This window comes from Pinus tabuliformis, chromosome 3_2 (assembly GCF_031772625.1).
Source record: "Pinus tabuliformis cultivar Carrire ecotype Pingquan chromosome 3_2, CPIR1, whole genome shotgun sequence".
Lineage (NCBI taxonomy): Eukaryota > Viridiplantae > Streptophyta > Pinopsida > Pinales > Pinaceae > Pinus > Pinus tabuliformis.
In genome coordinates, this window is record NC_142302.1 from 486,205,480 (window position 1) to 486,231,390 (window position 25,911).

Sequence of the window (25,911 nt, forward strand, 5' to 3'; positions counted from 1 at the left end):
CCCTGGATGTAAGGAAGGTTCACACCCATGATATGATCTTGAGGAACCCTATGGATTGAAGGCTCCTTCTTGGCCCTGAGGAAGGCTTTTTGACCGAGGTGCCTATTGTAACCATTCTTTTCAAAAACATCTAGGAGATGAGCCTTCTCCGTTTCCAGGCTCTCCTCATCCGAAATTCTTACAGCCCGGGTGGCAAGCGTGCTAAGAACCCCTAACTTCTGAGCAGGGAAATGATGCGAAGAAGCATGCAAGTATTGCTCAGTATGCGTCTTCTTTCTAAATACCTGATGAGAAAAGGAACCATCCACCTTCTTAGAGATGAGAACATCCAAGAACGGAAGACAACCATTATCTTCTTTTTCCATCGTGAATTTAATGGCGGTGGATTGGTTATTGAGGTGACTGAAGAAACGATCCAGCTCGTCAGGACCATGAGACCAGACAACACCAGTGTCATCAACAAATCTTTTCCAAAGCTTCGGTAAGAGACGAGAGGAGGCCAAAGCCTTGGACTCAAAATCTTCCATGAAGAGATTAGCGACGACAGGGGACAAGGGGGAGCCCATGGCAACTCCGCAAGTCTGCTCATAGAATTCTCCCTCGAAGCTGAAAAAGGTAGAGGTAAGGCAAAGCTCAACTAACATAGCCGTATCAGGGTCAGTTAGCTTATTAATTACCTCCATGGCCTCATTGATAGGAATACAAGTGTAAAGAGAGACCACGTCGAAACTTACCAGAATGTCCTCGGGCTCAAGTTTAATCCTCTTAAGATCCTCAATAAAAGACGCTGAGTCTTTGACAAAGGACTCAGTTTGCCCAACCAAGGGTCTCAACTTCGCAGCGAGGAACTTGGCCAGGAGGTAAGTCGGACCATATTATTATTTATATATTTATATATTTATCTAATAAATAAATAATTTATTATTACTTTATTTATATATTTATATATTAATTTAGTTATCTCACACCTAATTTAACTAAATTTATATATATTTATTTATTTTTGATTTATTTATTATTATATTATAATTTTATCATTGATATATTTATTTATTTCTTACCTAATATAACTAAATTTGACCTTGCTCCTTAAGTCAACCCTTGGGCCAGGTAACCGTTGGTGTCTCTGCTCTAGCTATTTAAATAGGCTAAGCTGGATCTGTTCTTCAACTTGTCTTGACGATGAACCACACTGGTTGGTTCGAAATGCGTCGACAAAAGATTGGTTATGTGATTTTGCCGAAGATTATCTAAACAATTGTTGTGGGTGTTATAAAAAAACATAGATTGATCATTGAACCATACAACATCAATCATCTAGAAGTTATAATATTCATCAACCACATTCACAAGTTAGTAACATACAACATATTGAGTCTCGTGAATCATGATTCATCAATCTTATAGTTTCAACTTCAAGCTTTCAAAATTGAAAATTCAATATATAACATTTATCATCATTGATCACCAAAGTTGTACTTGTAAGCTAACTTTAACCATTACAAGAAATAATATCTAACATGAAATGAAATGTTATAAAATGAATTATGAAATGAAATGAAACAACTTTCATGAAGCATCATATTCATAATCCAGAATCATTACCAATGAGTTATAATTGCCAACTTCAAACTTCAAACTTAAATTGTCATATATTGTTTACAAAAAATATCATAATAAATATGAAAGAGTCAAGACTCAACAGTTATGAAAACTAATAGAAACTAGAAAAGACAAGTAAACTGTAAATCTATTATCTACTACTTCATGTGGCCCTTGCCATGAGAAGTGTCTGATGTATGAGTAGGTCGTGGTGGTCTTCTAGGAGTCTCCTCTCGCACAGACCGACGACCAGAACTAGAAGGCACATGCCCTCCACATGAGGGTGTAGATGGAGGCGGCGACAACAAAGGAACAAGACTCGGAACTCGAGCACTGCTATTGGATGGTGGAGGTGGCATGGTTATTGCTTCATCTTCCTCTCTCATAAGTTCCGCTTCCAGTTCTTCAAGATGTATAGTGCCATCCTCCAAATTATCATCCTCTGGGTGGTTGTCCCAAATTTTATATGTTGGATCCTCATAAGCCCGATCACAGTAATGACTCAACAACCTCAAGTTGTAGTGCACATAAACCAAGCTTTCTGCCCGGTTTTCATTGAGTCTGTTTCTTTTCACATTATGTATGAAGCTATAGGTGCTCCAACACCTCTTTGCAGAAGAAGCATTTACAACCTGTGAGAGAACTTTTTTTGCCAATTTTGGCAAAAATCCCTAGCTGCCATATGATTCCCACCATGTGAGTGCATCAAATCTGTCTCTATCTTCCATTGCATGAAAGGTACCAAACAAACCAGTGCAACTGAAGTATCTGCCTAATTCAAGACACACACTAGCACATTCCTCCCTATCAGGTATCAACTTTTCTAATGCTTGCAAATATCCTGTAGATACCTCTTCATCTATATGGGGTTTGACCCTAACCCCACCCCCTGGTGTAGGTTGGCCCAACCAAGATGCAGAGTAGTATTTTGGTGTAAGGATATATGCCAAGCAATGTAGTGGAACATTAAGTTTATCCCACTGTATACACACACAATCGTGAATCAGTTTATACAAGTTGGGATCATTTTTATAAACAATATCTTTTATTTGCCCCAACATGGTATCCATCTACTCATACACCTCGCCAATCACTAGTTTATCTGTATCTGCAAACCAAATCATGTGATAAACAGGCTTGGTGAAATCCAATACTTGCCTCACACATGCCCAAAACATATCGTCACGAGCGGTCTCCTCCACCTGTTCAAAATCTTGCCCGTCAGCTGCATTTGTAGCCCTTTCCTTTAATACCTGCCAGTGTGGACTTGATACCATGCTAGCCAATGACTCTCTTACCTTCAAAAGGCACCTGAAGGTGAGGTAATAGCTACCAAATCTAGTCCTTGCAATCTTCAACAACGCCAATCTTGAGTGACTGCGGAAAAGGCCATGGGTATTACTATGATTTGTAATAAATTTTATCATTTCTTTGCCTCTCTTGTACAAATCACCAATCCATTTGTATTGTTCGTTTTTGTTCTTAACAATATCATGCATCAAAAGGTTCATTGTGTGAACCAAACACCCAGACCAAAATATGTTGGGGTATTTATCCTCAATAATTGCTCCTGTTGCCTTACAATTAGGAGCATTATCAGTGATGACTTGGATGACATTGTATGGCCCAATACGCTAAATTGTTTCAAGTAATGGTTTTGCAATGTTGATGTCAGTCTTGAACTTGTCTGAGTAATCATATGCTGAAAGAAAGATGGCACCACTAATAGACACAACAAGAACACTTATCAATGGCTTGCCTTTTACATTTGTCCATCCATCAGATACAATGGACACTCCATGGTCAGTCCAAGAACTTGTCATTCTATTCAAAGAATGTGATATTTTTGCTTTTTCATGATCAAGTCCAACGGTTCTAGCCTTGTCATACCTAGGGCTCTTGTATCCTTTAGGGACATCATTTATGGCAGAAACCATTTCGTGCCAATAAGGTGAGCAAAGAACATTGAATGGTATCCCACATGCATAGAGAAACCTGTAAACTTTTGAATCCACATCATTCCTACACCCTTCATCAAGGAAATTTGATATGCTTCTACGCCTTAAACTTGGTGACCTTGTGCCTCCATATCCACTGCCTTGGGAGGATGCTGAAGGAGTTCTTTGTGATTGTAAGCTTCGTTCAAAGAAACCAATGATTTTTTAGATTTGTATTGGGCTTCCTCCTCTTCCCTTATGTATTTGGCTCTATCTACTGCTGACACACCTGTACAAGTTTTGATTCCTATTTGTTTATCTCCATCCCATGGCCTTTTCCCGCATAGGTGCTTTCTGGCACGAGTGTATGAACCTGTGTAATTATTGTTGCAATGGGGGCAATGAAATTTAGTGGTTCCACCCCCTTTCCCTGCTTCAGGTCTATTAACAAATTTCCATAATGGGGTTTGGTCTTGTTTATTATTTTGAGCTTCAGCTGACTCATGTTCACTCTCCTCCAGCTCCTCCTCTCCGGGGTTTTCATCAAATCCACTATGACCCACTTCTTCATCCCCTTCTTCATTTTCAACCCTCCTTTTTCTACTCTCCAACACCATAATAACCAAAAAAGGAACCAAGAAGAAGAAAATGCCAAGAAATATAACCATGATGTTTGAAATTTGAAGTTTTGAATATGCAAAAAAATGGAATGGGAAATAGAGAAACAAAATTATTTATTTATTTAGGAATGAACATTAATTTTTTTTTGCTAAAATAGAGTGTAGAGCCTACCTCTTTGGCCTCCAATCTCGTCTTGCTCCTTGCTCCTTGCTCCTCACTCTCTTGCTCTCACTTTCACTCTCACTCTCACTCTCTCACTTTCACTCTCTCACTCTCACTCACTCTCAAACAATGAAATGAATATGAGGGAGGGTCTATTTATATTCCCTCCCTCACTTTATTTTCATACCCGTCGTTTTGTTTGTTTATTTGTTTTTTTTTTTTAATTATTTCGGCGATTTTTTTTTTCCCACGCGTTTTTTTTTTCGTGCGTTGCTCATTGCCGCTGGGAGCGATTTTTATAACCCAGGAGCGGTCGGGAGCGATCTCTCCTCGACCACTCTTGGGTTGTAAAAATCGCTCCTGGAGCGACAGGGGCGACGCTCCCTTTGTTGAATCGAAAAAAAGCAGGGAGCGCAAATTTTTTTTAGGGAGCTCACTCCCAACTCGCTCTTGAGTCACTGCCGCTCAGAGCGTGGATTGAGAGCGGGATGGGGGGGGCGCTCCCTCGCAACACTGGGTACATCAATCTTTGATAGTAGAAACTAAAATATGATATTTGTCCTGATTTTAGGTTCTGCTTCAGTATCCTGAATGAGATAGAAGCAAAAGTCTGTTGCTTTGAGCATCGTTGAGGCTGAATACATTGCTTCTAGTATGGTCTCTTGTGAAGCTGTTTGGTTGAGGAAGCTCTTTAGTGAGTTGTTTGGACATGTGCTGGATACCATCGTGATCTATTGCGGATTCGTCTTTTTGAGAATCTCGTGTTTCATGACCGCTCCAAGCATATTGATATCAGGTACCACTTTATCTGGGATATGGTACAACAGGGAGTAATAAAGCTCTGCCATATTGGAACTGATGATCAGGTTGCAGATATTCTTATGAAGCCCCTGGGGAAGGTCAAACTCTTATCCTTTCGTGAACGACTTGGAGTCGTGGAGAGACCCTCTTATGAGGGTCCCGTATGAGATGGATATTGAGCTCTGGGAGCTCCGAGGGCTTGGGGTACTTCTTGGAGTGATGAGCGACTCTAGGGTGAGTGGTTCACCTTCCCTTAGTGGTGCGCGATGTACAGGGTGAGTGGTTCACCTTCCCTTGTGATACCCCATGTTGAGATATGCATAGGATGAGTGGTTCACCTTCTCCTATGGCATATGAGCTGGATGGGTGGTTCACCTTCTCCTGTCGGTACATCCTACCCATGCAGTCTGTTACTCATGGGAAGTACTTCTCATCTGGCGAATGAGTAGGGAAATGAGGATAGGGACCATAGTACTACCGATGGACGCATCGTGTACTACCTTATTCCCTATGCTAGGATGTTTGACATTGATCTGGGATCAATGGAGAGTAGTATGATACACAGTCGATTATTGGAGACTGACTTCGGGTCAGTGGAGAATGGTATGATACATTCTCGATCATTTCTTCTTCATTATTTATTCATGGCTCAACAGAGCAGAGCAGAGTAGAGCAGGGACGATAGGGATGGTACAGATTGTGAGATGGTTTGGCAGGTGGATTTCTTCCTAGTTGAGAGGGAGTGCTAAATTTGGCAATTAGGGCCAAACTCCACCTTGGACAGCTCATATGATGCAACTGATATTTTTATTGGATTCCTCTTTCCGAGAGGTGTAGGATTGATCCAAAGATCATCTCATTCTAACATGTACAAATGGAATTATGAATTTATTTCATTTATGGACAAATTGTTAAGGTCAGCCAACAAACTAATGTAGGCTCACAAGCCCGAAAGACACGTCTATTCATCCTCAATTTTGCATATAAATAGGAGCCTCTTCCTCATTTGCTTACTCATCTTCACACACATCTCTCTCATCTGATTGGTTCGTGCACTTTTCTAGGCAACATCTCTCCACATGTGCAAAGGACACGACTGCAATTTTCTGTTTTGGGCATGGACCGAATTGCAGGAGGGTTTGACCAGTGTTGACCAAGATGTAGTTGACCAAGTTTGACTGCGTTTTTCTTGGGGAATATTCTGTTTGGGCAGGCTGCATTATTTGGCACAGAAATCGAGGCAATCCGAGCTGTTTGACCAACGTTGACTGCAGGAGGGTTTGACCGCAGTTTTGACTCTGCGTTGACCAAGTTTGACTGAGTTTTTCGTGACTGTTTTGGGCTGATTCGGATGACTGTTGGATAACGAGTTGACTTGGTTTGACCGAGCTGTTTTGGAGGAAAAGTTCTGCCCTGTTGACCAGTGTTTACTTTCTAGTTAGGGCTTCCTGTGACTGCTGTTTGACTTGACAGATTTGACTTTGATTGGGCAAGTGAATTTTGTATATTGTACTCTCTCTCTGCTGAACTTTTGAAGAATAATGAGAAGAATTGATCAAAGGGTTTCCCACATTGGGGTTTGCACCTGGCATTCGCCACATCTTGTGTCCTCCTGTCTTGGCTTGTCTTCTACTGTTTTTATTTATGTTCTATCTGCATTTACTGTCATGTTAATGTGATTGCTAATCTGGAAATTGATAATGGGCTAATAAGAAAAATTGAAGTAAATTTCTCTTAAGCATAGAACATACCATTGTTATCTAAAATTAACACTTCTCCTTTGGTACTGTTTATCCACTCTTTGAGCTTATCAATATATAAAGCAAACAATGTGAGGGAAAGAGGACATCCCTGTTTGACTCCAATGTCACTGCCAAAGTATTCAGACATGCCTTCCTTGGTTCTGATTTTGGCTCTAACCTGCTCATAAAAATTATGAACAGCCACCCTATATTCCTTTGGGACTCCTAATTCTTCCATTCTGCACCAAAGCTTATCTCTAGGGAGAGTATCAAAGGCATTTTTGAAGTCAACAAAGCAACATAAAGCTTCCCCACCTTGGCTGTCCCAAACTTTTTCAATGAAATGTCTTAGAGTGATGCAATGATCAATAGTAGAATGTTTAGGCCTGAAGCCAGCCTGCCCCTTTGCTATTTTTCCCTCTTTTTCTGCCGACTTGCTGATTCTGCATTCTAGCATCCTCCCAAAAAGTTTTCCAAGAAGTTTTCCATGCAGATATGAAGTACCCTTGTTTGAGTTTTTTTCTTATGGAACAACTCATATAGTTAAGCGTTTAGTACATCATTAATGATTTATTAAAAGTATGTCCTGACATAATATCATTCACTTTATTGCTGTAATGTTTAATACTAATGACCTCCCAGGACCTATGTTATACAAAATAAGCATACATTCATTTATCTAAGAACATATAAGTGTGTACATAAATATTATCCTCTTTTATTAAACTGATTCTTTTCAGTGGATAAATTTTCCACTGATTGATATTGATAGCTTGCCTGGTACAATGCATTTTCTGTTTCTGGCCTGTGGTTTTGTTTATTACATAGATTTTGACAGGGTTTCTGCCTTTGTTTTACTGCAGTAGAAGTAAGGAAAAGGCTTCATGTACGACTCAAGTTACCCTTGGATCGTCCAATGGTACGAGTTGCAAATGCCCTTACCCTTGCAACGACTGATGCTGTTGCAGGCAGTCACCCAAAAATAAAGGGTAATCTCTAGTACTGATAGATTTCACATGTGATTTAGCGGGTTAGCATTTTATTGTATGTGAACCATCTGAATTATAAGCTGATTTTATGGACAGACGAGTATATTGTTTTTTAGCATTTCTTTTATAATTTAGTACTTGTGCATTTTTTGGAGGCATGTGTTTATGTACTTCTATGCTGGTGGTATATTACCTATAAAATTGTTGGCAAGCCATAAGTGATGGATATTGGAGTTCCAGTTAATTGATTATACACTTGACCTGGCTAAATAGTTGTCATTTTCTTGCTTATAGGCTGCTGGAACCTAATTCTTTTGCAGTGGTTTGTTCAATAATTTGGATTGAGTGCATTGAATATTTGGTCTAGTATATTTAAATAGTATGTATACTCATTATAATGATGGTTGTAATATTCAGGCATGATGCGGCTAACCAATGTTCATGTTGGCTTGTCAAGCAGTGGGGGTGAGTTTAGCTCTTGACTTTTGTATATCTGTCCTTTAAAATATGAGCAAGCAGAGGCTAAGGAGAGAAATGATAGAAAAGGAAACTGGGTTTTCCTAATTTTTTTCGATCTTAGTCATGTAATTAAATTATTTCAGTTAATTCCTTTTGCTCTGACTTGTATCTGCAGTTGCTGGGGGACAAATGTGTCTGTTAGAAGGTTCTTATGAGTACTATCATTATCTTCAAGATGACTTCGATGACAGTGTATGAATGATCTCTCTTTTTCTTTGATTTTATGTGTGACACAGACATGTAAGCTCACACATTTGCATATGAAGGTTCTTATAAATACTGTCTGGTCCCATGGGTGTTACTAATTTACTAGAATCATCACTATTTGTCATTGTCTCCTTTTCATGATGGATGTTAGCCTTAGGACACATTTCCCTTTGCCTACTCCGAACTCAAAGCTTCTTATTGTCATCTCCTTTGTCACAAGAAACGACTCTTTGTCTCCCATAGAAGACGAGAACTTTCTGCTCTCCTTGCCCACTCCCCTAAACAATTCTGACGTACCATCCTTCCCTGATGATCCCCTATTCCACCTGACCTCGACCCTACATCCATGTTCTCTCACACTTTCAACCTTTATGATATTCGCGGGCAAGCTCAAATTCATGTTACCTCCCCACCCTCTTCCTGTTATCTATTCTCAGACAGATTTATTAGAGAGGCCATTTGGGTGATGAACAGCAGCAAAGCAGCTGATGAGGAAGGCTACCAAGTAGAGTTCTTTAAGCACGGTTTCCGTGCTTTGGTTAGCTACTTCGCTGATCTCTTCAACCATGTAGTCCGTGAAGGTTTTCCACCGACATGGGCACACCACATCATCCATCCAATCCACAAATCAGGTTCCAGCTCAAATCCCAATAACTATAGAACGATCATGGTGGGTCACACGTTCTCGAAGTTGTATGCTACTGTTCTACATAGGAAGCTCTCCAGTGACCTTGAGTAGAGACAACTCAGAGCTAGGGGACAGGCAGGTTTTCGACTGGATCATTAGACCATTGACCACATATTCACCCTTCGCGCCGTGATTGAGGAGGCATGACACCACTCTTCGAAAGTCTACTGTTGTTTCGTAGATTTTCAGAAAGCTTTTGACTCTGTTCCGAGGGAGGCCTTGCTCCAGAGACTTAGAGATATTGGCATTTCTGCAACCCTATTGACCGCTATTATGCGCCTATATGAGTCCGTTCTTATTCGTCTTCACGCAGCCCATGGGATGTCTGATTTCATTCGAAGCACTATTGGGGTTAAACAGGGTTGTCCATTGTCCCCTACCTTGTTTGGGATCTATATTGATGAGTTGGAAGCATTTCTACATGAGCATATCCAAGACACTGATGGCTGCCTTCTTCACCAGGTTCTGATATCTATTCTACTCTTTGCTGACGACGTGGTCCTCCTCTCGTCATCCCCAGAAGGATTACAGAGGCAACTGAATGCCTTAGCTCTGTTCTGTGACCATCAACAGTTGACGGTCAACCTGGGTAAAAATAAGGTTATGATCTTCAATGGGCTGAAGAAAACCTCAGACTTTCACTTTCTATTTAGAGGGGAGGAGATTGAGATCACCAACACGTATACTTACTTGGGGGTGCAATTTTCAGGTCCCCGCTTCAGTTTGCCTCGGATCAACAAAGGATATGGATCCTTAGCCCTTCTCAAGAGACAGTGCTTTCGACATCACTTCCAGGACATCTCGTCTAAGATGAGCATCATGGACACCTTGATTCGTCCCATTGTTCTATATGGCTCAGAGATTTGGGGACCGTCTTTACTTGAGTCAGACTGGGCTTCAACTAAGAGAGTCCAGATTCTTCTTCTCCGCCGCATCATTAGGTGCAAACTAACAGTACCGCAGCACATCATCCTTGCAGAGTTTGGAGCTCAGCCGTTTTGGCTTGAGATGATCTTTAGATTGGTTTCATTCTTGCATTGTGTCCTGGGCTTGGCAGACTCGATAAAGAGTAGGGACCATTATCCTTACTTGGCATATTGCTCTTCTGAGACTATTTCCCGTTCTACTCCCTCAAGCTGAGCCAAATGTTGGTTTACATGAGTTTCAAACCTCTTAGAGTTAGTGGGAATTCAGTTGGATTGTCTCCCTCCTTTCCGATATGCTTAGATGCTCCTGGTCACCTTTTACCTACTAAACATGAGCTAAACAAGATCATCAGGGAGGACATCTACAGGCAGTTCGTCCAGGTCACCTGGGGCAATCCTCCAGGAGGGTTGCGCCCAAAGATGGCCTTCTATGCTGAGCACTCCTTGGAGTTGAGAGACAGGCTCATTGTTCGACCCCAATATACATTTCACCACTGGATGCATGCTCTTCGAATTCCTCTAGGCCAGTTCAGAGTAGGTTCTCATAGACTTTGGGTAGAGACAGACCACCAGGTCGATAGACTAGACAGACATTGCCAGGTATGTCATTTACAGGAAGTGGAGACTGAGGTGCACTTCATCCTTGGATGCCCTGTCTACTACGAGATTAGAGGAAGGTTTCATTGCTTGTTCAGAGATTCTTGGACCCTCGCCAACTTTTTTAGGTACCCCGATCAAAGATGTTTGGCCTTATATATGCAGGAGGCTCTTAGGTTCCAAGCGCATATTCTTTAGCCTCCCATCAGACCAGACCCCACACAGAGGATCACGATATTTTTTAGGGTACTACCTTTAGACAGGGGTGTTGTCGCGCGGATTGACACGACAACGCTCGGATCGGGGGCTGTCACTCTGATCCCCGATCCCTCCGTTTAAGCCTGTCTCCCGCGGCTAAGGGGGGTAGACCCTGTGAGATAATGAAGACCAACTGCCAAACAGTTGGTTGGGAGACACGAGATACGATATAAGAACACTCGAATTATTTGATGAATTGAGGAGACCAGTGCCTTGTGGAGTTAATGTTTAAATGATTACTTTTTAAATGATATAGAAACATGAACCATGAACAGCAACCATCTATCATCAGCTAAATCACATGACCAAAATGATATCCAGCAATTGAAAACTCCGAAAAGATAAATGCTTAAAACCACCACGAGAATTGTAAATTATTAACCAGATATCATATTTCGCATCTCGGCTTGAAAACTTAGATCCCAGCATGAAAGATATACATGAAAACCACTGAGACTGGTAAAAATAATTTCCCACAAAATTTTAAAAAAAATTTCAATTTTTTTTTTTTTTAAATGAAAGATTAAAATCTAAAATACATCAAACCCTAAAAATAAAATCTAATATATATATATATATATTTTTTTATTTTTTATTTTTTATTTTTATTTTATTTTATAATAAAATCTAAAAAAGATAAAAATAAATTAAAATCTAAATTTATTAAACTACATCAAAATCCTAAAGAAATCTAATTACAAACTACACGCTATCATTTTTTTGATTTTATATAACTTAAAATACAATAAAACAACCCTAAACTAAACCTTAAGGAAATAAAATAAAAAAACGAATTACAAAAATCGAAATCTAATTACATGAAACTAAACTAAAGACTGAGAGAAAAAAAATCTAAACGAATTAAACTATGATATCGCATACAACCCAAATCGAAACTGCAAACCTAACGTAAACCCAGAGAACAAATACGCAGGTATATACACAAAAACGACGGCGGACTGATTCATGAATCGATTTTACCTGCTGAATGAACCAAACCTTCGACGGATAGCTGAGAATATCTGCGGTGACTGGTAAGGCGGAATCGTAACCCTCAACGACTGACGTGAGCAGCTTTCAGTCCATGCAGAGTGCCATCGATGCATTCAAGGGTTTCTTCTGCGTGCTCTCTTTTTTGTTTTTGATTTTCAAAATGCAGGTTTGCGGATGGGCAAGGAGGGCGACCAGGCAGTGAGAGGGATCGTAGATGCAGGGATTCGATGACGGAAATCAATCAAACGTATAACCTCTGTCGGCGGCCACAAAAATTCAAATTTTGCTGCAGGTGAAGGTCGATAATATACAAAACTGAACACGTTTTCAAAAAGATTCGACCAGCACAGGTGACGGTGGCCAGAGGAAGAATAAAAATCAATTTGAGCTTGCACTCTGTCACTTTCTTACGGTTTCGATGCCCAGGACCACAGATTGCAATCATACAGTTATTCGAGCTTCTCTTGCAGGCATACAATAAGTCGATATATGAAACCAACAGAAAATGAATATGATTTTTTTATTTTTATTAAAGACTGAGAAATGGTTAATCATAAACACCAAGACGCGGATAAACTGAAACCGCGATGAAAATTACCTCCCACGTTACCTGGCTATCGACGCGTATATACCCGAGTGATGGCCTTGACAGCAGCAATCAGTATCGGAAATGAGAACCCGGTGACAGTGCGTTTGCTTGGCCCGTGCTTCAGAACTTTATCGGTGGCTGGGAACTTCTTTCATAAATGCTTCTTGATGAAATCCTGTAGCCTCAAACACAAGAAAACAAAACCCTAGTGAAGACTGAATAAAACAAAATTTGAAAACCCTAAAAAAAAAATGAAACCCTAAGCTTAATAATTTACAGATTCGGCCTCTGAAATGCAAGATTTAACAATAAGAGCATAAATACTTTCAGAATATCAGAAATTTTGAACTTCACTGTGAACAGAAAAAACAATCTCTCAATGTAAAACAGAAAATAAACTTTAACAGATTAACCCAGGGAACAATCAGCTGGGCTCTGCACAGAAAGTGCTTGCGGGAGTTGGCTGGTTCAGCCGAGAACTTCCCCGAACGCCCACAAAATTTCCTTCAAAAAATGTTTTCCTGCACATCTCAAGCAACCATCAGCAAAGAGAGAGAGAAAGCTGCTAGATCTCAGGAAATAATGGAGATACCTGCCATTATTTCAGAAACCCTAGCAGCCCTCCAACCCTAGCAGGTGAACAAGATACCTGTGCTCACACTACTCTAAGAACAAGCTATGATTAATGGCTGAAAACTGAAATATGCAGAAAATTAAAGATCTCACAGCAATTCCAGAGAGTAACACCAGCCAATTTTGGACCCCAAAGTCTTCTTTATTAATCAGAAATCAGATTTACAAGAGAGCTTTCAGTACAGACTCACAGATCAGATGCTTTGAAATGACCCCCTAAGACCCTATATAAAGGAAATGATCCTAACGGCTAGTTCGAGTGATCCATGTAGAAATGATCTCGACCGTTGATGAGGATCAAGACATCTCTTGATCTCATCCGTCGATTTATTAACTTAAAATATTATTATTTTATTAGTTAGGGTTTTTGCTTGATTTTTTTTTTAAAATTTTTATTATTTTTCATTATTTTATTATTTTTATTCATTTTTTAATTTTTTAAATCATTTTAAAATGGATCACTGAACTAAGCCTTCGGAAACATCACCTAGGACCTAGGACTTAGGACTCATGAGGGGATTTAAAACATTTCTCAACCCTCAGGACACATTACATCATGACTTTTACAAATTTACATCTTAAGGGACAAACCCATTTAATACAGACCCTCACAAAACACCCAGTTCTGCGACACAACTATAATCTAGCAGATTTGACACACTAGGATTTTCCTAAAGTTCTAATGACAAAATCAATCCCGGCTTTGGGGTCAGGTTTGAAGGAAAACTCTGCCGATCCGTGGATCGGTGAGACAAAAAACCTTCCGGGACGTAGATTATCATCAGAAAGTTAGGTCCACCTAGGCAAATTACATACATGACTCACGTCTGCTAAGATTATTTACAATCCATACATGCAGACTGGGTTTACAATCAAAATGATGAAACTGCTGATGACTGCAAGATGGCTCGGACACATAGATCAGGTGCTGCCCCTTTCTGCCAAGCAAAGGGGGGGTGGACTGCATGGGTAGTTGACCAGTAGAGGTCAACATCTGGCTCTACTTGGGGACACGTTGCTGCTCTGTAGGAATGTGAGAACCCAGAATCTGCATCCATGCAACACACAACAAAATATAAGTAGCGTCCGTCCAAAATCATCATATACATTAAGCACAGGAAAGATAAAAGCTCTTCATTTATTAACTAACTAATAACATGAAAAGTAAATCTAATCCTAAAAACAGAAATGAAATGCTGAAAAAACAAGGAGTAGGGTTAGAAATACGATACAAAGGATGCCCTGCTACATCAGATGTGTTCAATATAGTGCATACTGAGCATTTGCCTGCTTTCAGGCAAATCTGTCGGCTGCTTGTCGGATGTGCCATGTCCCATTTTGCATATGGTAGGACTCTTTCCTATCCGAAAATCAAGCTGCTTGCGGCCGTCTGATGCGTCGAATCTTCTTCTCATTTTCTTTCTCTTGCGCTTTTTCTTTCTGGCTGGTTGAATTACTGATGACCTGGTACTTTCTATTTCAAAGCTATCAGATGAAGTATGTAAGATATGCGTGCTATGTCTTTCTTCATCTTGCATCTGATCTTTATCATTCTTAAGTCTGTCTGGATCACCCTCAATCAACCATCTTTCAATTGAATCAACAACCTCCCAATAATAAGATGAATCTTGTTGCAGCAAATGAGAAGACTCCTGATCTGTTGATGTTTGCTGGTTTCTCTTATCTTCCAATTGTTGAAACCTTTGAACCTGTATTCTAATGGCATTTATTTGTCTAGAGCATTCATCCCTTATAGCACTGATTTGTATGGCATGGTGCTCTTGCATGTGTTTTATTACTTTATCATTCTTTTCTTTTATGTCCATCAAGCAATGTTGCATGAAATTTATTTCTTCTTCATGATTCGCTTGCATGTCAGCCAACTGATTGTTACGATTGAACGTTATGATAGTCATTTCCTCATCCATAGTTAATAAATTGTTTTGCATAGAGTCAATTTCCCTATCATGATCAGCTTTAATGGTCACCATATTCTCTTCTAAGACTGACATCTTGCTATGCATGTTTCCAATTTCTGTTTCATATTTAGTTTTCATGGCCTCAATTTCTTTAGCATGCTGATTTTGCATGACCTCAATCTCCCTATTACGTTTTTCCAGGTGGGTGCATAAAGTTTTCACATCATTGACATAATTAGTTTGATTGATTTCCATATCTCTCACCAGCATCATTAGATCTCGTAAAATTTGCTTTTGCTCTTCCCTTTCATTGTCATTTGTCCCTGATTTTTAACTATCATGAACTTGATCTGCAATATTTCCGGTGGATGACACATTCTGACATGATGAATCGTCTTGGGATCTTTCAGCTGGACCTCTTATCAAATTACTTTCATTCTGTTGCACAATTTTAGAGGCAGAAGGCAAGCTGTTTGGACTATCATATCTATCTTTAAAAGCATTGAGAATGTCTTGTAAAGAAGTGAAAAAATCATTAGGAAAATTATTAAACCAATTCAAGGCATCACCCTCTAAAGAATGGACAAATAGACGCATCTTGAAATCTTCATGATTATATTGAGGAAATCTACAATATAAGATCATTACACAAGTAAACCTGTTTAAATGTTGTTCAACAGTGACCGAATCACCACCCGAGAACTTAAATAATTTACCAACGGCCTCTTTCGGAAGATCATGGAGATTATCAGTAAAATGACATGGTTTAAATGAATAATCCATGATGAACAATGAAGGATCAAATGGATGATAGAAAGAGATTTCTGCTCAAGAAAATTAAGAGATGAGAGAAGTGGAGTCGCCACTTGAACAATGAATCTGATTCTAGGATCCAAAAAGTAACCACAAGCAGATATGAGGAAAGCTTCTTGTCTGGGAAAAATGAGAAAGTGGAGTCGCCACCCAAACAAAAAACAGACCGAAGAGATGCTACTGATATGGCGAAAAATAAAGCAATAAAAGATCCAAATGATAACCCAAAAGGTTGAATTTGCCAGCTCAAAATGAGAGATGAGAAAGATGATAAGGTGAATGTCGATGAAACTCCAGGAACAGAAAAACTCTGTCCCCGGCAACGGCGCCAAAAAATGTTGGCGTTGCCGGCTCAAATGAATGATAAAAAGATGAACAATGAATGATGAAAAGTCGTTGAAACACCAAGGACAGAAAAACTCTATCCCCGGCAACGGCGCCAAAAATGTTGTCGCGCGGATTGACACGACAACGCTCGGATCGGGGGCTGTCACTCTGATCCCCGATCCCTCCGTTTAAGCCTGTCTTCCGCGGCTAAGGGGGGTAGACCCTGTGAGATAATGAAGACCGATTGCCAAACAGTTGGTTGGGAGACACGAGATACGATATAAGAACACTCGAATTATTTGATGAATTGAGGAGACCAGTGCCTTGTGGAGTTAATGTTTAAATGATTACTTTTTAAATGATATAGAAACATGAACCATGAACAGCAACCATCTATCATCAGCTAAATCACATGACCAAAATGATATCCAACAATTGAAAACTCCGAAAAGATAAATGCTTAAAACCACCACGAGAATTGTAAATTATTAACCAGATATCATATTTCGCATCTCGGCTTGAAAACTTAGATCCCAGCATGAAAGATATACATGAAAACCACTGAGACTGGTAAAAATAATTTCCCACAAAATTTTAAAAATTTTTTCAAATTTTTTTTTTTTTTTTTTAAAATGAAAGATTAAAATCTAAAATACATCAAACCCTAAAAATAAAATCTAATATATATATATATATATATTTTTTTTTTTTTTATATTTTAAAACAAAACCAAAACAAACTTAAAACTAAAATCTAAAAGTGAAAAATCCCCTTTTTTTTTATTTTTTTATTTTTTTTTATTTTATAATAAAATCTAAAAAAGATAAAAATAAATTAAAATCTAAATTTATTAAACTACATCAAAATCCTAAAGAAATCTAATTACAAACTACACGCTATCATTTTTTTGATTTTATATAACTTAAAATACAATAAAACAACCCTAAACTAAACCTTAAGGAAATAAAATAAAAAAAACGAATTACAAAAATCGAAATCTAATTACATGAAACTAAACTAAAGACTGAGAGAAAAAAAATCTAAACGAATTAAACTATGATATCGCATACAACCCAAATCGAAACTGCAAACCTAACGTAAACCCAGAGAACAAATACGCAGGTATATACACAAAAACGACGGCGGACTGATTCATGAATCGATTTTACCTGCTGAAATGAACCAAACCTTCGACGGATAGCTGAGAATATCTGCGGTGACTGGTAAGGCGGAATCGTGACCCTCAACGACTGACGTGAGCAGCTTTCAGTCCATGCAGAGTGCCATCGATGCATTCAAGGGTTTCTTCTGCGTGCTCTCTTTTTTGTTTTTTTATTTATTTTCAAAATGCAGGTTTGCGGATGGGCAAGGAGGGCGACCAGGCAGTGAGAGGGATCGTAGATGCAGGGATTCGATGACGGAAATCAATCAAACGTATAACCTCTGTCGGCGGCCACAAAAATTCAAAATTTGCTGCAGGTGAAGGTCGATAATACACAAAACTGAACACGTTTTCAAAAAAATTCGACCAGCACAGGTGACGGTGGCCAGAGGAAGAATAAAAATCGATTTGAGCTTGCACTCTGTCACTTTCTTACGGCTTCGATGCCCAGGACCACAGATTGCAATCATACAGTTATTCGAGCTTCTCTTGCAGGCATACAATAAGTCGATATATGGATTTATGAAACCAACAGAAAATGAATATGATTTTTTATTTTTATTAAAGACTGAGAAATGGTTAATCATAAACACCAAGACGCGGATAAACTGAAACCGCGATGAAAATTACCTCCCACGTTACCTGGCTACCGACGCGTATATACCCGAGTGATGGCCTTGACAGCAGCAATCGGTATCGGAAATGAGAACCCGGTGACAGTGCGTTTGCTTGGCCCGTGCTTCAGAACTTTATCGGTGGCTGGGAACTTCTTTCATAAATGCTTCTTGATGAAAATCCTGTAGCCTCAAACACAAGAAAACAAAACCCTAGTGAAGACTGAATAAAACAAAAATTTGAAAACCCTTAAAAAAAATGAAACCCTAAGCTTAATAATTTACAGATTCGGCCTCTGAAATGCCAGATTTAACAATAAGAGCATAAATACTTTCAGAATATCAGAAATTTTGAACTTCACTGTGAACAGAAAGAACAATCTCTCAATGTAAAACAGAAAATAAACTTTAACAGATTAACCCAGGGAACAATCAGCTGGGCTCTGCACAGAAAGTGCTTGCGGGAGTTGGCTGGTTCAGCCGAGAACTTCCCCGAACGCCCACAAAATTTCCTTCAAAAAATGTCTTCCTGCACATCTCAAGCAACCATCAGCAAAGAGAGAGAGAAAACTGCTAGATCTCAGGAAATAATGGAGATACCTGCCATTATTTCAGAAACCCTAGCAGCCCTCAAACCCTAGCAGGTGAACAAGATACCTGTGCTCACACTACTCTAAGAACAAGCTATGATTAATGGCTGAAAACTGAAATATGCAGAAAATTAAAGATCTCACAGCAATTCCAGAGAGTAACACCAGCCAATTTTGGACCCCAAAGTCTTCTTTATTAATCAGAAATCAGATTTACAAGAGAGCTTTCAGTACAGACTCACAGATCAGATGCTTTGAAATGACCCCCTAAGACCCTATATAAAGGAAATGATCCTAACGGCTAGTTCGAGTGATCCATGTAGAAATGATCTCGACCGTTGATGAGGATCAAGACATCTCTTGATCTCATCCGTCGATTTATTAACTTAAAATATTATTATTTTATTAGTTAGGGTTTTTGCTTGATTTTTTTTTTAAAATTTTTATTATTTTTCATTATTTTATTATTTTTATTCATTTTTTAATTTTTTAAATCATTTTAAAATGGATCACTGAACTAAGCCTTCGGAAACATCACCTAGGACCTAGGACTTAGGACTCATGAGGGGATTTAAAACATTTTTCGACCCTCAGGACACATTACATCATGACTTTTACAAAATTACATCTTAAGGGACAAACCCATTTAATACAGACCCTCACAAAACACCCAGTTCTGCGACACAACTATAATCTAGCAGATTTGACACACTAGGATTTTCCTAAAGTTCTAATGACAAAATCAATCCCGGCTTTGGGGTCAGGTTTGAAGGAAAACTCTGCCGATCCGTGGATCGGTGAGACAAAAAACCTTCCGGGACGTAGATTATCATCAGAAAGTTAGGTCCACCTAGGCAAATTACATACATGACTCACGTCTGCTAAGATTATTTACAATCCATACATGCAGACTGGGTTTACAATCAAAATGATGAAACTGCTGATGACTGCAGGATGGCTCGGACACATAGATCAGGTGCTGCCCCTTTCTGCCAAGCAAAGGGGGGGTGGACTGCATGGGTAGTTGACCAGTAGAGGTCAACAAGGGGCATCAAGAGATCGATTGATACCAGTACATATCTAGACTCCAGATCAGTGAGGATCTGTGGGACCTCACCCTGCCACATGAGATCTCAGCAGCAGTTCCATCTCAGATCCGTTCCTGGGAGACAAACTAGGTCCTCTAGCATTCAACAACGTGTGAACTCCCCCAGGACACGATTTAGTGGACACTCTGCACTTGCCATTGGCTCTTCATTGGGCCAACAAACATTGTTGAGTTTCTTCAGTGTTATTCATTCAACCTCAGATGTTAGGAGAGATGGGTCTGATCGTCAGACCTATTAGGTCCTGGATCTTCTCTGCTAGGGGCAGATGTTGATTTACTTCATGCATTGTATCTTTTATAGGAGATCGTTTGGTTCTCCTGCTTTGTATATACATCAGTGTACTCAACAGTCCCTTTGACCTACTTTGTGGTCATTAGTTGGACATAAATATAATTATCTTATCTTATCTTATCTTTATCTACTTCGAATTGTAATATTGATGCCAGAAAAGTTTGTGCTTCTTTGGATCCTATTGGCAGTAGCCATGACCTGATGGCTACTAGTAGATTTCATTTAAATTTCCTCATGTGCCTTATTGTGACCTTAGAGATTGCAAGAGTAATTTGCTGATGACTCCCTATCTACCCTTTAATGAGGAAACAGGTCCTTGCATGAAATATCTCCTCAGATTCGTCAGTAGACCAACACGTTGTTTTCCTCACTTGCCTCAAGTTGATTGAAAATACCATGTCATTAAAGTAAAATTTCTTTGCCAGTAGTACTGACTTTGCAAGCTGAGTCATTCTTCCAGATGATCTTAATTTCTTCCGCTAATGGAATTATATATAGCTAAGAATAACCTAAAACTATGCCGTGAGGCTCTTCTTATCTAGACAAGGTGTAAATCATCACACAACATTTTATACTATGCAAGCCTTTTTCTCCCAAGGGGTTGATTTGTCTAATTGAGCTACTCTTGTCCATCTTGCATAATTACATTTTATACTATGCAAGCATTTTTCTCCTAAGGGGTTGATTTGTCAAACTGAATCCTTTTTGCCCATGTTTCATAATTACATGATATACTGAAAGGAAATGAGCCTTTTAAATTAAATGGAATGTAGTATTCCTAAGTGGAAATTAACAATAAATACCAAAGCAATCAACTAGGAACAACAAGATAAATTAAAAACCACAATCACAAATCATAACACCAAGATATCCAACAGAGTAAATTGAGCCATTTTATTAATAAATTGGGTATGAGTACATAGAGTGAGCTGAAATGATAGAACTCGGCCCTGCTATGCAAGCTATTCCATACCTAGAAGAGAAGTTTGACCCAGATGAGGAATGACCCGGAATGGAAAATGTGCATTGCCCTTAATGTCATGTCCCCATTTTTATTTTCCTTTATAGTACAACCAGGGTGGATTTCCGACCCTTTGGAAGACTTTCTTGGCCTCTGGAACCTGAATTGATTTTTCCTCTAGCCAAATCGAATTGTTTTTTTGAAGCAATTGCACAGTCCTCTTTGCTCCCTCACTGTGAATAACTCGGCCTCCTTGCTGCGACCTTTCCAAATCTGGAAAACTTCCTCTAGATCACTGTCTCTGCTTCCTCACTGGAGCTCGAACTTTCCAGCAACTGACTGTTGCTACTTTGGAAAATCGAATTCTCCAAGTGACTCTTGTGTATTCTCCATCACCACATCGATCCCTTCTTATATCTTCCTGTTGGGACTCCAACAACCAAGATTAAATCTTAATTGATGGCTCAAATCATTTCTGGATCGATCTGTTTGAGTTTCTAGATAATTCACACATTGACTTAATTAATTCTGATTAATTAACCAGTTTTCCTAAGTTTAGACTTAGGAAACATTAAAAAATAGGCTAATAATCTAACTAAGTCATCTTTATGTGGGATTTCTAGAAATGATTTTTGGGTTTTGGAGATCTCATGCGTTCTAGCCTCTCCACCAAATTTCGTGGCTTTAACACATATGATGCTACAGAAACTAACACAATTCTTCACAAAATAAAATACGTTGCGGAATATAAAATACTGGAACTGGGAAAATAATGCACACACACAATAATTTGACAACATTATTTTGGACAATCGTTCTTAGCAAAACCTCGAAAAGAAAACAGTGTAATAGATGAGGGTTTTATTATTATTAAATTCTTCAGCAATTTAGGAGTACAATGATTTGCTTGCCTCTCACTGACATAGTTCCAAAATTTTTTCTCCACTACTCCAACTGGCAAATTGATATGTAAACTCATTGTTTCCTCTTTCTCGTTTGTCAGTGAAAGGCAAGCAGTTTATGTAATCCTTGATTTCTTGAAGAAATACTATAAACCCTCATCTGCAAAACTGGTTTTTCCTTTGGGGTTTTTCCAGGGACTATTTTGTCCAAAAATATCGGTGTCAAATTTTTATGTGTGCTATTTTCTTAGTTCATGTGATTATTTATTTGTGAAATTACAGTTGTGTTTTGAGTATTTGTCGTGAATTAATTTCCAGAAGACAAATAATATGCAAAGGTAGAAGATTAATAACCAGTAAGTGCAATAGAATTTTCACACATATCCATGGGAACCTTTAGAACCCACAATGTTCCTGAATTTGCTTTATTATTAATAGGATGATGCATTTGGTCCAGTTTGCCCCCAACCGCCTTAACAATGATCACATGGTTTGGCAGTTGATCCAGGGCCTAGATGAGGTTTGTCTCATGCCTTGAGACATGGGAGGGCTAGCACCATCTTCAGTGCCCTCAACATTGGAGCAGAATCAGGCTTAATCACCAGTTGGAGACCCATGAGACCCAGTTTTGTGCCCCAAACTCACATTTGGGGTCTACAAGCTGATTGTTAGAGAAATTTAGGGGTCAACCCCTAGATTATGATTTTAGTGTAGGTTTTAACCCCATACAAAAATTACCTGCATACGAATTCTAAAAATAGAAAATAAACAATGGCAAGAGCATAAATCATAAAACAGATATACACAAAAATTTTCCCTGGATCCCAAAACTGGGACTACCAGATTGATCTTTTCATTATATTCCTTTCAATGTTACAATACATATTTATACATGCCGAAGCATCCGTAAAACCCAATCCATTAACCCTGGATTAGAACATAACCGTAGTTCCCTTGCCTGGATCTACAAAATACCATGGGCAAAAAATCATCACGCCCAAAACCATGTGCGAAAACCACGCACAAAATCATAGGTAGGTCTGCCCACCTAATATAGGGTCCAATTTTCTTTTCCTCAGGGTGCTACCCCGGACCCCCTAGAGGGGGGCTACTACCCCCCTCAAACCCCCCGACAGGGTGGGTTGCTGCCCTCCCTGTGCCCCCCCTGCTGCGCTTGGCGCAACGAACAGGGGGGGCTGTTGCCCCCCTTGTGACCCCCACGCACGTGGGGTTAGTCGTAGAAAGAATATAACACACACCCAACATTTAGAGCCCCTCTACACTTGTCATGGCACTTGAGGAGCTCAACTCTTGCCCTTAGCAAGCCTACGCTAGCATGACATCATCATTTTGACTTGCATTTATGAAGATAAATCAAATTTCACAAAGGCTACTAGGTTGGCTTGTGATCTAGGCTTATGTTGCACATTGTTTTCTGATTATTTAGGGGCTCATAGGCTAAATAACATTTCGACCTCCTCATAAAAGTAGAGGAGAGTCTCATTTGTAGAGGATCATCATCACACATTAGAATTTCGATCTCCTTAGAGGAACTCGCACTTGATCTTTTGTGGATGATTGGAGATCTATTAGATGCATTTTGATGTTTGATGCTAATTTTGTATATTTTTTGGAGCTATTCCTTGGTCTAATGGATGGAAATCTTGCAGGTTATCTTGTAAGTGTACTTTATTGTTGAATATCTATTTCTTGAATGTCTAATGTATGGAATTATTGATTCTAGGTTATGCTAAATTGTGTCCTAATTTGTTGAATATTAATTTTGAATTTCTATCTAGGTGAATATTTTATGCATTACTCATGCATAATATGTAATTAATCGTCCTAGTGGTGAACTCCTAGTAGCTCTCCCATAAAACTCCTTTTCTCCATTGAGTGGGCAAACGCTAGAAATTTGATTGCTAGGGCGTCAAATTTCGGCCTCCTTAGGAACAATCTTTGCTAATCTTTATCATGCTAGCCTCCATATTCCCAAGGGACAAGGCACTAATCCAACTTCTTGGTGATCATTCTTAAATTTTCTCCATATTTTCTCTCTCTCAAATTCAACCCTTTCAAGGCTAAGTTAGGAAACTAGGGCTTGGTGTGAATCCCTAAGCAAGAGGAATTTTGGTGGTTGGAGAGCTTAAACGTCAAGAGGATAGTATTTGACACTAAATCTATCATTTTGGTGCGCATCCACTTCAATTTTGTCCTAAGAGGGAAACCCTAGTTCTCCTTCCTTCAACTTAAGGGCTTCCTTGAAGGTTTCATGAGCCTTGGCATCACTGGTATACATTGTAAGAAACCTTTTTTCCTAGCTTTGACCTTTTGAGTTGTTCCAACATGTCAAATTTATCAAACCCTAGGTATTGTGTCCTTATTTCTGTGCCTCTTTATAGAAAGAAAATTGCTTCCTTGTGAAGCCTTAAACTTAAATTGTGTCTTTCTTAAAGAGATCGTAGTGAGATCATTTCACACATTAACCCTAGAATATCTATTATAAGTGATCTCCTTCCCACCGGGACTCCTCCCGGTTGAGAAATCTAGGGTAGGGCGTGTTAGAGTCGGTCTAGTAGCCCTCCACCAGAGATCAAAGCTCTTCGCATTTCATGATTAGGTGTCCCATCAGTGTGATCATGTTGCATTCCTTTAGGCATGCCATAATCTTGGTGGAAGGAGTTTATGTAGTTATTCCCCTCTTGTTTGGCACCGCTGGTTCAGGTTTGTTCAAATAAATAAAGTCCTCAAAGGGTCATTCATCTTGCTTTAAGTTTTAGGTTTTAGGTCTAGGGTTGAGTCTAATTTTATCTTGAGAGGTCATCAAGGACCAGCAGGCCAGAGGGATGTCCTTCATTAAACATTTCTCATCATTGTACAGCTAAATTTTTACCTTGTTCTCAAAAACTCTGTTTTTGAAAACAAGGTCATTATCTCATTTTTGTAAAAATTCTCAAAATTTCAAATTCTTCAAATGTCGAAGTGCAGCCTTGGTCTCCTTTGCCAAAGCATCCCAGAAGCTATCCCTGCAAAAATTTTCAGAAGAAATCATCATTTCAACCAATTTTTCAAAGAAATGAAATTAAAGGTCAGAGCCAATTAAAGCAAAAAGTGTCAACATTCAAAACATTACAAAGTGGGTTTTGGGCAAGTAAAAAATTAAAAGGAAGCCTATAAAAGCATGCCATCCCTCATTGGTAATTCATTTGCCTCTCAACACTCCAAGAGAATACTTGTCAAGACGGTTTCAAAGTTCATTGGGCGAATTGAGCAGTTGCAGCAGCGCGCTACGCATCAGAGGAGGCGCGCTACGCGTTGGGGGCGCGCTACGCATCAGCGCGCATTTTCCAGTTCAATTTAACTCAGGCGCTACGCGTTGAAGGCGCGCTACGCATCAGGCTGGGTGCGCTACGCGTTGGGTTCCTTGCTCAGGAAATCGCCAGCAAGCCACCAAAACTGCTTCTCTCTCCAAATCTTTTCAGGTAGGCCTCTGATCCATGGTGATTTTGGTTTGGCTAAGATGAATGAGCAATGAACATGTAAAAATGCCATGCTAATATGGAGTAAAACCCTACCTTGCTGTATCAAATTTTAAAAATGCAAATGTGCTAGGGTTTCATTGAAATTTGCTGCCCAAGGTTACCCATTTTCCATTCCTCTTTCCCCATATTTTCCTCACCATTTTCCTTGACATTTTTCCATGCAAATCATATAAATTCCCTATTAAAAATCATTAAAATCCTTAAACCCTACTAATTCCTAAAACCCTATGTAAATTTCCTAAACCCCACTTCCCATTAAAATCCCACAAATTATGATTGTATATGTTCCATGCTCCTTTCCTAAAATTTCCTTTCACATTTGTTTTCCCTAATCCCCTCAATGTTCCCTTTTCCCTAACATTTCCCATGTGTGTTTGTCCCCTTGGTGACAACATCTAAACAAGTCAAAACAACAGT

General features: G+C 39.2%; 1 protein-coding gene across 1 annotated transcript in view; it reads left to right on the plus strand.

Annotated features, from left to right (window-relative positions):
- LOC149181417 (Peptidase C78, ubiquitin fold modifier-specific peptidase 1/ 2) overlaps window positions 1-25,911 on the plus strand; it is a 456,391-nt gene that overhangs the window by 216,906 nt on the left and 213,574 nt on the right. The window contains exons 7-9 of the mRNA XM_089416612.1: window positions 7,729-7,854; window positions 8,272-8,319; window positions 8,489-8,565. Of these exons, the coding sequence (XP_089272738.1) occupies window positions 7,729-7,854; window positions 8,272-8,319; window positions 8,489-8,565 (251 nt within the window). The remainder of the gene's footprint in view (window positions 1-7,728; window positions 7,855-8,271; window positions 8,320-8,488; window positions 8,566-25,911) is intronic.